Genomic DNA, 11,998 nt, shown 5'->3' with positions numbered 1-11,998 from the left:
AACGCAATACTTTTTTTTTTTTTGTTCTTCCAAGATGGTGGCAGCCACTGGTGGAGGCCATCTTGGGGGGAGGTTTTCTGAGCACTCGTGAGAGTGACCTGGATTGTTGCTTACTGCTACACGTGTCTCCCTTCCAGTCCTTCAGAGGAGGTCGACGAGCAGGGACCCACCATGATACAAAACAATGTCCCACATGGGATGAGAGTATTAAAGGGAGGCAAGGCAAATTTGTTGTCACTCTTAATCCCTGAACTTCACAGGTATCCAGTGGACCGGCCCGCTGGGTCTGAGTAAGTTCTCTGGTAAATCAGGTCTCTGGAGTGAAGAACAGAATCGGCTTCAGAGGAGACCCGAGCCCAGACCTCACAAGAGTCCGACCTGAAAGCAGCCGCGTGGTGTCACGCAGAGTCGAGACAAGCGGTGAGTTTGTGGTTATTTTATTGAAAACAGTGAGGGGTGATTATTCTGACCTTTTTCCCTGATTTAGTTCTAAGTAGCATCTTCAACTACACTATGATAGGATGAAGTTACAGTATAATACTCAGACATTACAACACAAAACTGATGCAAACACAAGCAGGAAGTTACTCAAAAACAAGCTTTCAGAAGCCAGCGAGTCAAAATAAACGTTTCCAACATACTGTACGCAGACGAGACTCAAGCCCGAAATATTGCAGCCTGTTCCCACCCGCTGAGGTCAGAACTATCAGATGTAAAGTCAAATTTATGACGAGCGTGTCTGTGTGTGTAATAAGAGCATGTGCACTTAGTGGCCTTTAAAATATATTCACAGACTTGATAACAATTCTGAATCCACACCATTGATTCTACATCTGATAGTGACCTCCCACCAGTGGGCGTGAACAAAATAGTGTCATTCTGCCTACCTTCAAAAACACCACCACCGTGTTCAAATCCAGACGAGTGGAGGACAACAGCCTCACCCAAACCCCTTTTCTCCTTCTTACTTTTAATAGGACACAATTTGTAGAGCAAATGCACACAGAAATTGGGATAACTGGCCTCAATGGCACACTGAATCCTCAGCAGTTCCGAAGGGTCAGATGTAGGATTAATATATATTAAGTCCCATTTACATTTGTATTATCAGGAGTAAAGTAGGAATCTCTTATTTTGTAAAACATCCAAAAAGCTTCATCACACAGTTTCTTAAGACTTCAAAAACACACTCGGTGGAAGAGGAGGAAAAAAAAGAGTTCTATTGCATCAGGACGTGCTAACACTCCCTACATGGTCACTACGCACAGAAAGCCATCACATGTGCACCTAAATAAAACATTGATCCATCACAGTTGTAGCTCCGCCCACTTTTGACCATCTTCATACACGTTTTGGGGACATTCGGGAGGACGTGGATTAGAGTGGAACAGTTCCCCCTCGTGCTCTGGACAAGAGACGGGAGGGAAGGTATCACAGCGGCTCGCGACAGGAGCGTTTCTCTCTTCACCAAGCCGCTCGGGGATCCAACACAAAACACTTAGCACAATTGTACATCTTAATAACGGTGAGAAAATGAACCATGGACAATAATTAGGGGGAAATAAAAGGCTAAAATATCAAACATGGAGGTTAGAAACACTAAAAAGGAGCATGAGATTGAGTTGACTCAACAGCAGCAGTTCAAACATGACAGTTTTTTTTTAAAACGGTTTAAATTAAGTCCCTTTGTCAGGTAGGTGGGGGCTCCTCCTCCACTTTATAGATAGGGGTACTGGGTGAGGCGGCGTGGGCTTAGCTGGTAGGCGCTGTAGGGCTCAGCTCGTGGCGTCACGCTCACGTAGGGCGACGCAGCAGCAAACTGGTGCTGGTAAGCAGCAGGGAGCCCGTGCAGGAGACTGCTGACCGAGTCTTTGCGACTGGCCGAGTCCCTCCTGGATGAGGTTGAGGTGTATGTTGCTGCATAGGCGGCAGGGGAGGGTCCGTGGCTGCCGTGACCACGAGCCAGCAGCTGCTCCATGGCCTGAGAAGCAGTGGAGAGTGCAGTGGAGGCCGGGTAGGTGTAGAGGCCGCCGCCTGCGGCCGAGACCGGGGCCAGAGGAGCAACCTCGGGGAAGGTGTAGTGCGAGGCCGAGACGGTGGGCGGGAAGGTCTGCTGGCGACGTAGCGCCGAGTCGCCGTGGGACGCTGCGCTGCGCTCCTGAGATGAGGACACCATGGGCTGCAGAGCACACGACACACAGTCAGAGCTCAGACCAGATCACAGCAGTGCAGCAGCGAATCCGCCTCACCTGACTGAGGTTCAGAGGGTGAGACTGGCTCAGCACCAGTCCATGGCGGTCCAGACTGTCGCCAGAACTGCAGGCCTGCTGGGCCGACGACCGCTTCAGCTTCATGTAGTTGACTGAAGGATGAGAAAGGTTGACAAATGAGTCACGCTGCGTGGCCTGACGGGACACACGCGGCACACGCACCTGTCTCCAGGCGGCTGCGGGACACGGCGCCTCGATCTGACCCCTGGGTTTTGACTGAAGGTGCCACCACGGCCAGAGTCTTGGCCTGACGTGACGACATGCTGCTGGCCGCGTTGAGGGTTCGGGGCAGAGGCGTGAGAGGACTCGCTGTTGACGAGTCCGAGTCGTGGACAGTCACGCAGCTGATGACGTTTGTGCGCTGACCCACTCCGACGCTGCGTACAGAGAGCGAGTTAACATCACGTCGCTGCGCACCAAGGTGTTTGAGCAGAAAGGAACCTGGCAGGATGGAACTTGCGCTCGTCCTCAGTGTCGGTGTCACTGTGGATGGTGATGATGCTGACAGCCGGGCTGGGCGTGTCCGAGATGATGATCGGCTGCGACAGCGTGGCACTGAAGTTTGGTGTGACGGTGGCGCTGCTGAGCAGCGTTGCTGCCGATAAACCCCTGAAAGAGATGCCAAAATTCCAATCACATCCGTCACAACAAAGGCCAGACAAACAAACATTTGCCAGACCATGAACTTAAACTCACTGGTCACTGACAGGAAGCTGCACTGACCTGTTCCGGTTCTCTCCTCGCCTGGCTTTGACCTTCTTCCGCTCCGGTGGGTTCCGGGCCTGTGTGCTACTTCTAGAGCAACAGAGAAACGCACATTAACACAGACAAAGAGCAAGGAACGTTTACATCTGCATCATTTAAATGCCATTATTTCAGGGTGACCACAGGCCCTCCTGCAGGTGGCGACGTATTGAAGGAAGATGACATCACACGGTCCAAAAACGTAATGTAAAGAAGAAAAATCCAAGTTCAGGACGTGTTAACGGTTGCCAGACAGAGTAGAAGGAAGTAGGAATGTCCCACTGAAAATGCTGCTCATTTGAAATGGTGATCTGAAAGTGGAATACTTTTTTTTTTTACCCCCACAATACTTGTGGGGGTAAAAAAAAGGGCAACACTGGAGCAGAAGGCTCTCCTGCAGAGCTCGTGCTAACCAGCATCCCGTTTCATACCACACCATGAAGGTCATCACGACAATGACAAGTACGACAGAAATCGTCGCCTGGTCAGCAGACTGACCTCCAGCTGTGTCCCTGCTGAGCTCCTGCATCACCGTGGTGGCTGTCCAGAGGAGACTCGGCCGCATTACTCTGTAAGGAGGAGCTGTGGATGGCCACACCTGGAACCTGTTGCCAGGACGATGGAATGAGGATCTGCTGCGTTCCAGACGGCCAGGCCTGCTGAGAGGACGAGCAGACTCTTTAACCCAGGGAGGTTCACAACCACTTAGGAATCTACCAACCAATGATTTGACTGCTGAAGTAACTCGGACCAGTTAAGCCATGCTAAGAGACCAATATAGTCAGAGACAAACTGTTTGGCCAGTCTCGGCTACACGCAAAGCACACGGCAGATGTAAGCAAGCAGCTGTTCCCAAGCCATTCTCTTGTTATTGCATTGCCCTGCAACATAATCCACGTCAACTCATGCAAAGCACAAACAAGGAAGCACTGTCAGCCATCATGGAACCACAGTGCCTGTTAAAGAAAAAACACTCCAGAGTTAGTCCACTTCATTGGCAATTGTCTGCTCGGGTGGAGATGCATGCCACATGAGGGTCTGGAACAGAAAAGTCAGTCAGAATCAGGGGGGGTTGGATCGGATTGGAGACGCCACGTCCTCTGCTGGAATGAAGGAAAGAGGGAAGGAGAAAAGCTGCAAGCAAAGCGCAGACCAGTCAGCCTCACATGCTCTCCATGCCCTCAGCACACCTGGAGAGAGATGGATGGAGAGGATGAGGAGAGGAGTGGCTTTTTGTTTGAGAGCAGCGGAAGGCTCTTTGGTCTTTCAGTTCAATTTGTCGTTCTTCCCAATCCAGATTCTCCTTATGATCAACAGAAGGACCATAGTTCCCGACCACAAATAAGAATCAACAAATATGAAAGCTGTTCCCTTCAATTAGACTCGGACCAGATATTTTAGGACTTATAAGATTTAAAAAAACAGATTAAGCAATCAAGAGAAGCTTTAGTCGTATGTAGCAGGAGAGGAGGGAGAAAATATGAAAATGTGGTGCAGGGGAAGGACAGAATAGACGCAGTTATTGGCGGTGGTGGGGGGGTGGTGCATGTCCTTAAGGAGGTCTTGTTTACCAGCACTGTGGCTGTGTGCTCCAGCAGGGTGGGCCGACCCACACCAGTGCCTAGCCCAAGGGGCAGGGAATACTGGGGGGCTAAGCCTGCAGTGGGAGGGTGCAAGGTGGCCACCATCAGGGGCGTGCAGGAACCCTGGAGGAGGGAGGATAGGTCATCCAGTCAATAAACAGCTTCTGTGATCTACGTGGGCAGTTGGTTGCTATATGTATATGGTCTCAGACAGAATTCCAGTCTACTTGAGTCTCCACGTCATGGGGCTACTCCAGGTGGATAATCACGAGGTCGCCCCTGAGGTTCATTTAGCCCTGGAAGCAAAACTAAGACCAGCCGCAACACAAAGACCACAACAAGCAGGAATAATTAGCGTCGCCACAGAAGCCAAGACTCCGCACTGGAATGAAACATTCCCGCTGCAGCAACAAAAACAAAAGTGCAATGTTCACTCCAATGTGTTATCGACTGGGAAACGATGACATCTAGCCATCAGTGCTGTGACCATGACGGATGAGCACAGTCCAAATTCACACAGCCCCACTGGTTCGTCCAGGAGGATCTTGAAGTGGAGCCAATAACGTAAGAGGAAGCTGCTGCAGCGTTAGTTCATCCCCACACATCCACTGGTCATCCTCCTCTCACATGGCTGAAAACTTAAATTTAGATCATAAGCTTTCGGAACTGACCGCTCAGGAATCACATGCAGACACAGATATCATTACATGAATATGACACAAGAAAGGCTGCAAACTTCAAATTCTTCGATGAATGAAAATAATGTCGCATTGTAAACAGATATCAAATAACATTTCACCAACATATTTGATTGCAACTTCGTGACAGTTCACCATCTGACACACGATTGAAAAGCTCCTGAAGGAGAACTCCACCCTCTTTCAGAGAGTACCTCCCATCCAAGTCTGTTGTTAGTGTTCAACTCCAACAAAACTTTTTTGCACTAATCCTGCACATCTTTTTTTTACCAACAACACAGAGCGCTCATAAATGAACAGTTAAATTGACAAACAGTTGTCTGGTATCGGATGTCTCGAAATGTGTGATAGTCAATAGGGTTCACTTGAGGCAACAGCTCGCATCACAGCACAGACCATGAAAGACACTTACCTGTGTAAGCATACTGGGCTGGATCTGCAGTGACTGAGCAGACTGGTTCTGAGGTACTATGGGCACGGAGTTCTCCATCCTCACAGGGAAACTAGAACTCTTGCTAGAAGGCTGAAGCCCTAGAAACAAACAAATGAAAAAAATGAAAAAAGAGCAGGGCTCAATTCTACTTTCACTGCAGACTTAATGTCCTGGTGTGTCATGGAGTATTCCACATTGATGTGCCTAGTGGTTACCTTGAATTGTGGAAGGAGGACAGACTATTAGAGTTTGCTGGAAAGGTTCAGTCTGACTACACAGCCCGGCGGGGCGTGTTGGGATCGGGACACTCTGCTGAGTCAGTCCAGGAATGTTGATTGTTGCCTGCTGATACAGAGCTGGTTGGTAGTTAAGCAAAGGCACCGCTCCTCCTGCAGAAGGCACCTGTTGGGAGAAAATCATGAGCACCACTGATCAAAAGCTTCTATTACCACGCTACATCTGCTCGGTGACCACTTGGAGAGTTCCTGACAAACCTGGTTATGCTGGTTGAGTTGGCTACTGAAGGTAACAGTGAGGTTTCCGGCAGCAGCACTGGGAACAGCATTAGTGGAGTACAGAGATTTGCTACTGTCATATGAGGTCCTGCGTTTGCAGATCTCCATGTTCTGGAAGCACGACTTCACACTGATTTAAGAAAAAACAAAACATGATTTACATCGTGAAAACAAGGCGATTAAAAATTGCCCAAAACCATCAGCTCCCAACACAATACATACTGTGAGCTGTGGGGGTAATCCATGAGGTGGCTCATGGTCACGAAAGGGTGACCCAGAGTTTTGGTAGGAGTTATTCTTTTGTCAGCATCCAGTCGCAACATCCGCTTCAAGAGGTCAATGAACTCTCGCCTGTCAGCCTTCTCAGCCAACATGTCTGTCCCCTCCAAATGAGAAGACAGGTTTACCTAGGAGAGCAGAATTGTCCATGAGCAACAGGGAGTTGTTTTGTTTTGTTTTAATGCAGCAAAATGAGGAAACAGCTAGGGGACTTACCTGCATCATATCATCCAAGCAGTTAAAGATGTATTTTCTGGCCTCTTTGGACTTGATACCCATCTCCATTTCATGCTCTGCAGGAGTCTATGGAATGGAACACACACTCAGGATATGACATTTTATTTTATTTCATCAGTTTCAGTAAAGAACTGGTTCCAATAAGGACTTTGAATCTCAAGTCCGCAAAAACTTTTATGAGTCAATTGTTGACAAATCTGAAGGAATTTTAAAGGTTCTTCTATTCTCTATTGGTTCCCTATGATTTACAGTAGAATCATGCCGCACTGTGAAACCAATAATTGACACCAGGCATAGCATAATTCAAATTAAAGTTAGGAGGTAGTCATTTAGACTCTCAAAATATCTTGAATAGTAAAAACAAAATCCATATAAATATACACACACACATATAAATATAATGAAAAAATACACATACATGATAAACCTCCTGGCGTACACAAAACTAATATTTGCTGTTGTAATGCAGTCTTACCCTTAGTCTCCAGAGCGGGTAGCTAGAGTCTGGTCCTCGGTTAAAGAAGCGGATGGTCTTTGTACCAGCGCTCAGCAGATACTCAGCAGGCAGGCCTTGGGTTTGAGAAATGTAACGGATCTGAGGGAAGTCACAGAACAACACCACATTTCAAGAACAAGTCCGAAACACATCATGGCTAAGGTTTTTAAAAATAATAACATAACATAATATCCTAATAAATGTTTAATAAGGTCTCTGTAATTTCCAAATAAGGATAGGAAAGACCATATTGACCTGGTCGTACTCAGAAGCTCCTGGATAAAGAGGCCAGCCCAGAAACAGCTCAGCGATCACACAGCCTAAAGACCACATGTCGATGGCTTCACAGAAGGGAAGGCCTAAAATAATCTCTGGTGCCCTATTAAAATAAAAAGACGTTGGTTAGGAAACACCAGTGACAGGAATACAAACATTAGACACACATATTGATTATGACACAATAATCACTGAATTCTGTCAAAGGCATGTTTGTTATGGCAGAGTGATGATCACCTGTAGTAGCGGGACTGCAGGTATGTGGAGCAGACAGCCTTGGAAACGTGGCTAGCTGAGCCAAAGTCAATGACCTTGACTCTGTAGGGCTGTCTGAGAGGGTCCACAAGCATGATGTTCTCAGGCTTCAGGTCTGCATGAATCAGGCCTAGACTCTTAAGCTTCATCAGTGCTGTTGCCACCTGGAGAAAAAAAACAGAGTGAATTCTCTAAAAATAAAGAAATCAAATTATCCATATAGATTTCTATATTTTACAGTTTGAGAACTATCAGCACACAACCCTACAGAGCAGGTGATTACTGCAGAAACCTTCGCCTACCTGCTGCAGGATGGGTCTGATGTGCCGCAGAGGAAGCGGGCTGAACTTGCTGTGTTTGAGGAAGTCGTACAGATTCTGCTCCAGCATTTCAAACACTAGGCAGGTGTGACCTTTGTGTTGGAAGCACTCATACGAACGCACAAAGTTGTACTCATCTGCATTCTCTGCACTCAGTCGGTTCAGGATGCCCACCTGAGAAACACCAAAGAACATTCAGGCTCAATAACAACATACCCAGCAAACTTATATCTGAAGTAGATTGAACCAGCCCATCCAAAATGGACCACTTCATATATATGACACAATTATCCTCTTAATTACAAAGCCAACCTGCCAACCTAAATGTAGTATCAGAAATGGAGGCAAAACTACATTTTCACAACAACAACTGCAGGGTTTGCAGTAGAGAAGCGGGGAAGGGCAAGATTATTATACAAGTTGAAAACAATGTAGTGCAAATGCCAGGCCAGTGTGTGGTGCTGCCATCTTCTCATTGTACATTGTTCGTGAAGTAAGATCACTGACTATGCTCAGTCAGTCTTATTTTACCCAAAGTATTTGTCGCTTTGTTATAATTAGCAGTAGACACATAAAGTTCCGCTGGAAACCCTGAAGTCAGAATAACATTCTTTTTTATAAACCAGTCCTTATAATCGACCAATATGCCAAAAGTCAGGACCCACAATTAGTCCAGATGTTTAACAAACTACTTGATGGTGAGTGTGCCATGCAACAGTCTGAAACCATACGCAATAATAATATATAATAATAATGTATTTTATTAAAAAAACATTCTGGTTACCTCGATCTGGCCCTGACGAGCATAGGAAGGATGGTTTTTCAGAATTTTAATAGCCACAATCTCGTTGGTTCCCCTCTTCCAACACTTGGCCACTTGTCCAAAGGTGCCCCTTCCTAAAAACTCCAGCACTTCATAGCTGCAGGAAACGGAGCAGAGGATCTCATGCTGCACAAGCTGATAATCCCCTTCACCATTCGAGCTGCTGCTCTTGGTGGTTGGAGCCGAGTGTGGAATCGACTGGCCGGTGCCCCCTCCACCTCCTCCTCCCGTACGTGTGGAGTATGTGGCTGCTGGAGCAGAGAGCTCTTCCAGAATTTGCACACTGCCACATCCACTACCACTGCCTTCATTGGTCTCCTCAATCTTCCTCTTGTGTCCATGCCTGTGAGCCCGAGTGTCAGACGACCCTTCGCCATTGACATAGGAGGACGATGTCGCCTGTTCAGTTACTCGCCGACTGGAACCTCGGGGAAGACTGCCGGTGCTATCAGCTGCCCGAACCACAACTTGTCCCCGAGATCCAGGTGCAGTTGGGGGGAAGACCAGGGAAGGTGCAAAGGGTGGCACAGCCATGGCTGGGGTGAAGGTGTACGCAGACTGGCCAGCTATGGAGCTGTAAGCTTCAGAAGTGGACACATCCCATACATTGCTTTCGACCTTCAGCTTCTTCACTCTGCAAAAGGCACTAGAAGAGATGGAGGGAGGCGAGAAGACCTGCAGCTGAGACGTCATGGCTGGGAAAAAAACAACCAAAAAAACAATTTCAATCAATATTGTTAAACAACGTAACCATTATACTGTTAGAAAACCTAAATACACCATAGAAGTCTCGCAACAGATCGATGGATGAGTTATGGATCATCTTCAACAAATGCATGCCATATGTAAGATTATACATAATTACAGTTATGATATTGAGTGTCTGAAAGCAAATGTAAGGAGGCCAGGCTTTGGCTTAACCGTCATACAAACCCCCAAATCCTGTTTAGTTTCATACCTTTCAAAAGAAATACAGAGATAAAATAAGACTTATGAAGCTAATTCTGTAATGTGGCGCACCCACTGTTCAAGCAATTCCACACCAAAGTTTGCAATGCAATGACGGCCTATATTAATAAGAACAAATGTAAGCAATTACATGGGATCAACAACACTCAAACAACAAGAGTTGCTCCTTCACGTTGCACTTGCAATGAAAATAAGCCCACCAACAGTGGTTCACCACTACCATACCAAGCATGCTTGACACCTAAAGAACTTTACAAGTAACCAGTCAACAGCCCGTTTCTTAGTCTTAATTTCACACATGGAATTGTGGGTCTACTTATGACTCATGGCTAAAACCACGCCAAATAACATAACGTAATGTATGTTGCACAGACATTAACAGTGAAACTATACCACTAATGGACTTTAAGATGTAACCAATTACTGGATTATACATACAGGTGTAAATGCGTCTGAAGAAATTGTGGTAGAAGTTACCTTTGGTATGTTTTCAAATAACACATCAAGCAGGATAGAAAAAGCAAAGACAGTTGTAAATAAATGAAGGAATTGAAATACGAGGACATTATCAAGAAACCATCAACACTAATGTAAAAAAAAACATTATACGTGACATTTGAGGTGCTCAACTGATTTTATTACATCTGTGTGCTTTAGAAATGAGACAAAACAGCTGCTCTAAGGCAACGCTCAAAGTGACACAAAATCCTACGAGGACATTGGTAATGACGACACCACGTTATTTAAACTTTGCAGCTTTTGTTTACGCTAGTATAAATTCGGACAGTCACCATGTTCGTGATCGTGAGGTGTGGCTAAATCAAAAATCGAACCAGCAGACATGCTCTCACAGAAATATCCAAAAGGGGAAAATCAAATAGAAACGCCACCAAAGCTGTCATGGTAATAACAATCGCGGTATCGTCTCAAACAATGACGCAGTGAAAATTGTTTCACGGTGGTCAGCTGATAAAGGCTCATTTTAAAACTGGTGTCTATGCAATGACAACAGTTTCTGACAGAAGAAATTGGTTTCATTTAATTCCCACTTCCCAAAGAACGTCGCAAACGAATTATGCATCGTCGTCAAGCAGTTTGTCCTTATAGAAGGCGTCGGATCATAACAATCGAACGTGATATACACCACCATCTGCTTTATCTTTATCAGAATACAAATTCAACACATCAGAATTCGCTACTGGCACGTTATCCGTTACGATCACCTCCTCTTAGCTCCACGGTGCTAACATGCTAACGCGTTAACTTTCTGGAAAAAAAATGACGTAAATGTCTCATGAGCGGTCTTTTTGCCTTATACAGGACACAAACAAGAAGCTAAGTGTATGTAGAAAGACGGGTGGAGGAAACCACAGCGATGTCTTACCGGACTGGATGGTTTTGATGGCAGAAAAACGTATTCCGTCCAAGGTTTAAATCCCTCTGCAGTCTGCTCGACCAGCTAGGCCTGCATTGTGTCTCCGGCCCAAGAGGAGCTCGCGAGCAGCACACGACGTCACAACGTCGAGTTCGGAGAAGAAATATACAAACATGGCATTGTATATTTCAAAACGAACCGTAAAGCCCGAAGACCTGTACGATTGTTTTTTGCTCAAACGACCCCAGAGTGGGCCCTCTGTGTCGGGGAAGCGAATTCCACTCCACACCGGAAGAGACCACGTCCTTATATCAGCTGCGACCATTACGGTATTTCCGGTAATTACCGTAAATACTACATTTGCGTAAGGATGAGTACGTTCTCTGGAGAATTGTGACGCGTTTTTAACCGCACTCCATGGACATTTACGTTCTGTTTATTCATGGAAACAAACACCAACGGCAAGACTTGATCCTGCAGCTTAGAAGGCATCAAAGACGTGATACAAATTCATCATATTATACCACGAGCACCACCCGCTCGACAAAAGCGTCATTTATTTGTTTAAATTCGAATCACAAAAATGTCGATACGAGCATTTTTCAGAATTCTAACAAGCCTATAGCACACACACACTCACATTGCTGTTCACGTATCTTTGTGGGCGCCTCCTGCTGCTTATCCAATGCAAAACAAACGCCAAACATGAACCACGACTCTTATTT

At 46.2% G+C, this 11,998-nt stretch overlaps 1 protein-coding gene across 4 annotated transcripts; it reads right to left on the bottom strand.

Moving 5' to 3' along the window:
- Positions 1 to 408: 408 nt before the first annotated feature.
- Positions 409 to 11,575, bottom strand: LOC128760857 (homeodomain-interacting protein kinase 1-like). 4 transcript variants are annotated; one of them, XM_053868558.1, is made up of 18 exons: positions 11,283 to 11,575; positions 8,891 to 9,624; positions 8,089 to 8,280; positions 7,769 to 7,950; positions 7,511 to 7,634; positions 7,235 to 7,354; positions 6,739 to 6,825; positions 6,466 to 6,650; positions 6,223 to 6,373; positions 5,944 to 6,130; positions 5,708 to 5,826; positions 4,586 to 4,720; positions 3,513 to 3,673; positions 2,994 to 3,065; positions 2,712 to 2,879; positions 2,433 to 2,647; positions 2,250 to 2,362; positions 409 to 2,179 (listed from the first exon to the last, which is right to left on the bottom strand). In XM_053868558.1, the coding sequence occupies exons 2-18, from the start codon at positions 9,620 to 9,622 to the stop codon at positions 1,718 to 1,720; spliced, it is 3,405 nt and encodes a 1,134-aa protein (XP_053724533.1). In that variant the 5' UTR covers positions 9,623 to 9,624; positions 11,283 to 11,575; the 3' UTR covers positions 409 to 1,717. The 4 variants fall into 4 exon arrangements, with proteins under 4 accessions (XP_053724533.1, XP_053724534.1, XP_053724535.1 ...); XM_053868559.1 differs by having other exon boundaries at positions 3,513 to 3,670; XM_053868560.1 differs by lacking the exon at positions 4,586 to 4,720.
- Positions 11,576 to 11,998: the final 423 nt, after the last annotated feature.

Source organism: Synchiropus splendidus, chromosome 6, assembly GCF_027744825.2.
Source record: "Synchiropus splendidus isolate RoL2022-P1 chromosome 6, RoL_Sspl_1.0, whole genome shotgun sequence".
NCBI lineage: Eukaryota > Metazoa > Chordata > Actinopteri > Syngnathiformes > Callionymidae > Synchiropus > Synchiropus splendidus.
This window is presented reverse-complemented; position numbering and strand designations above follow the sequence as displayed.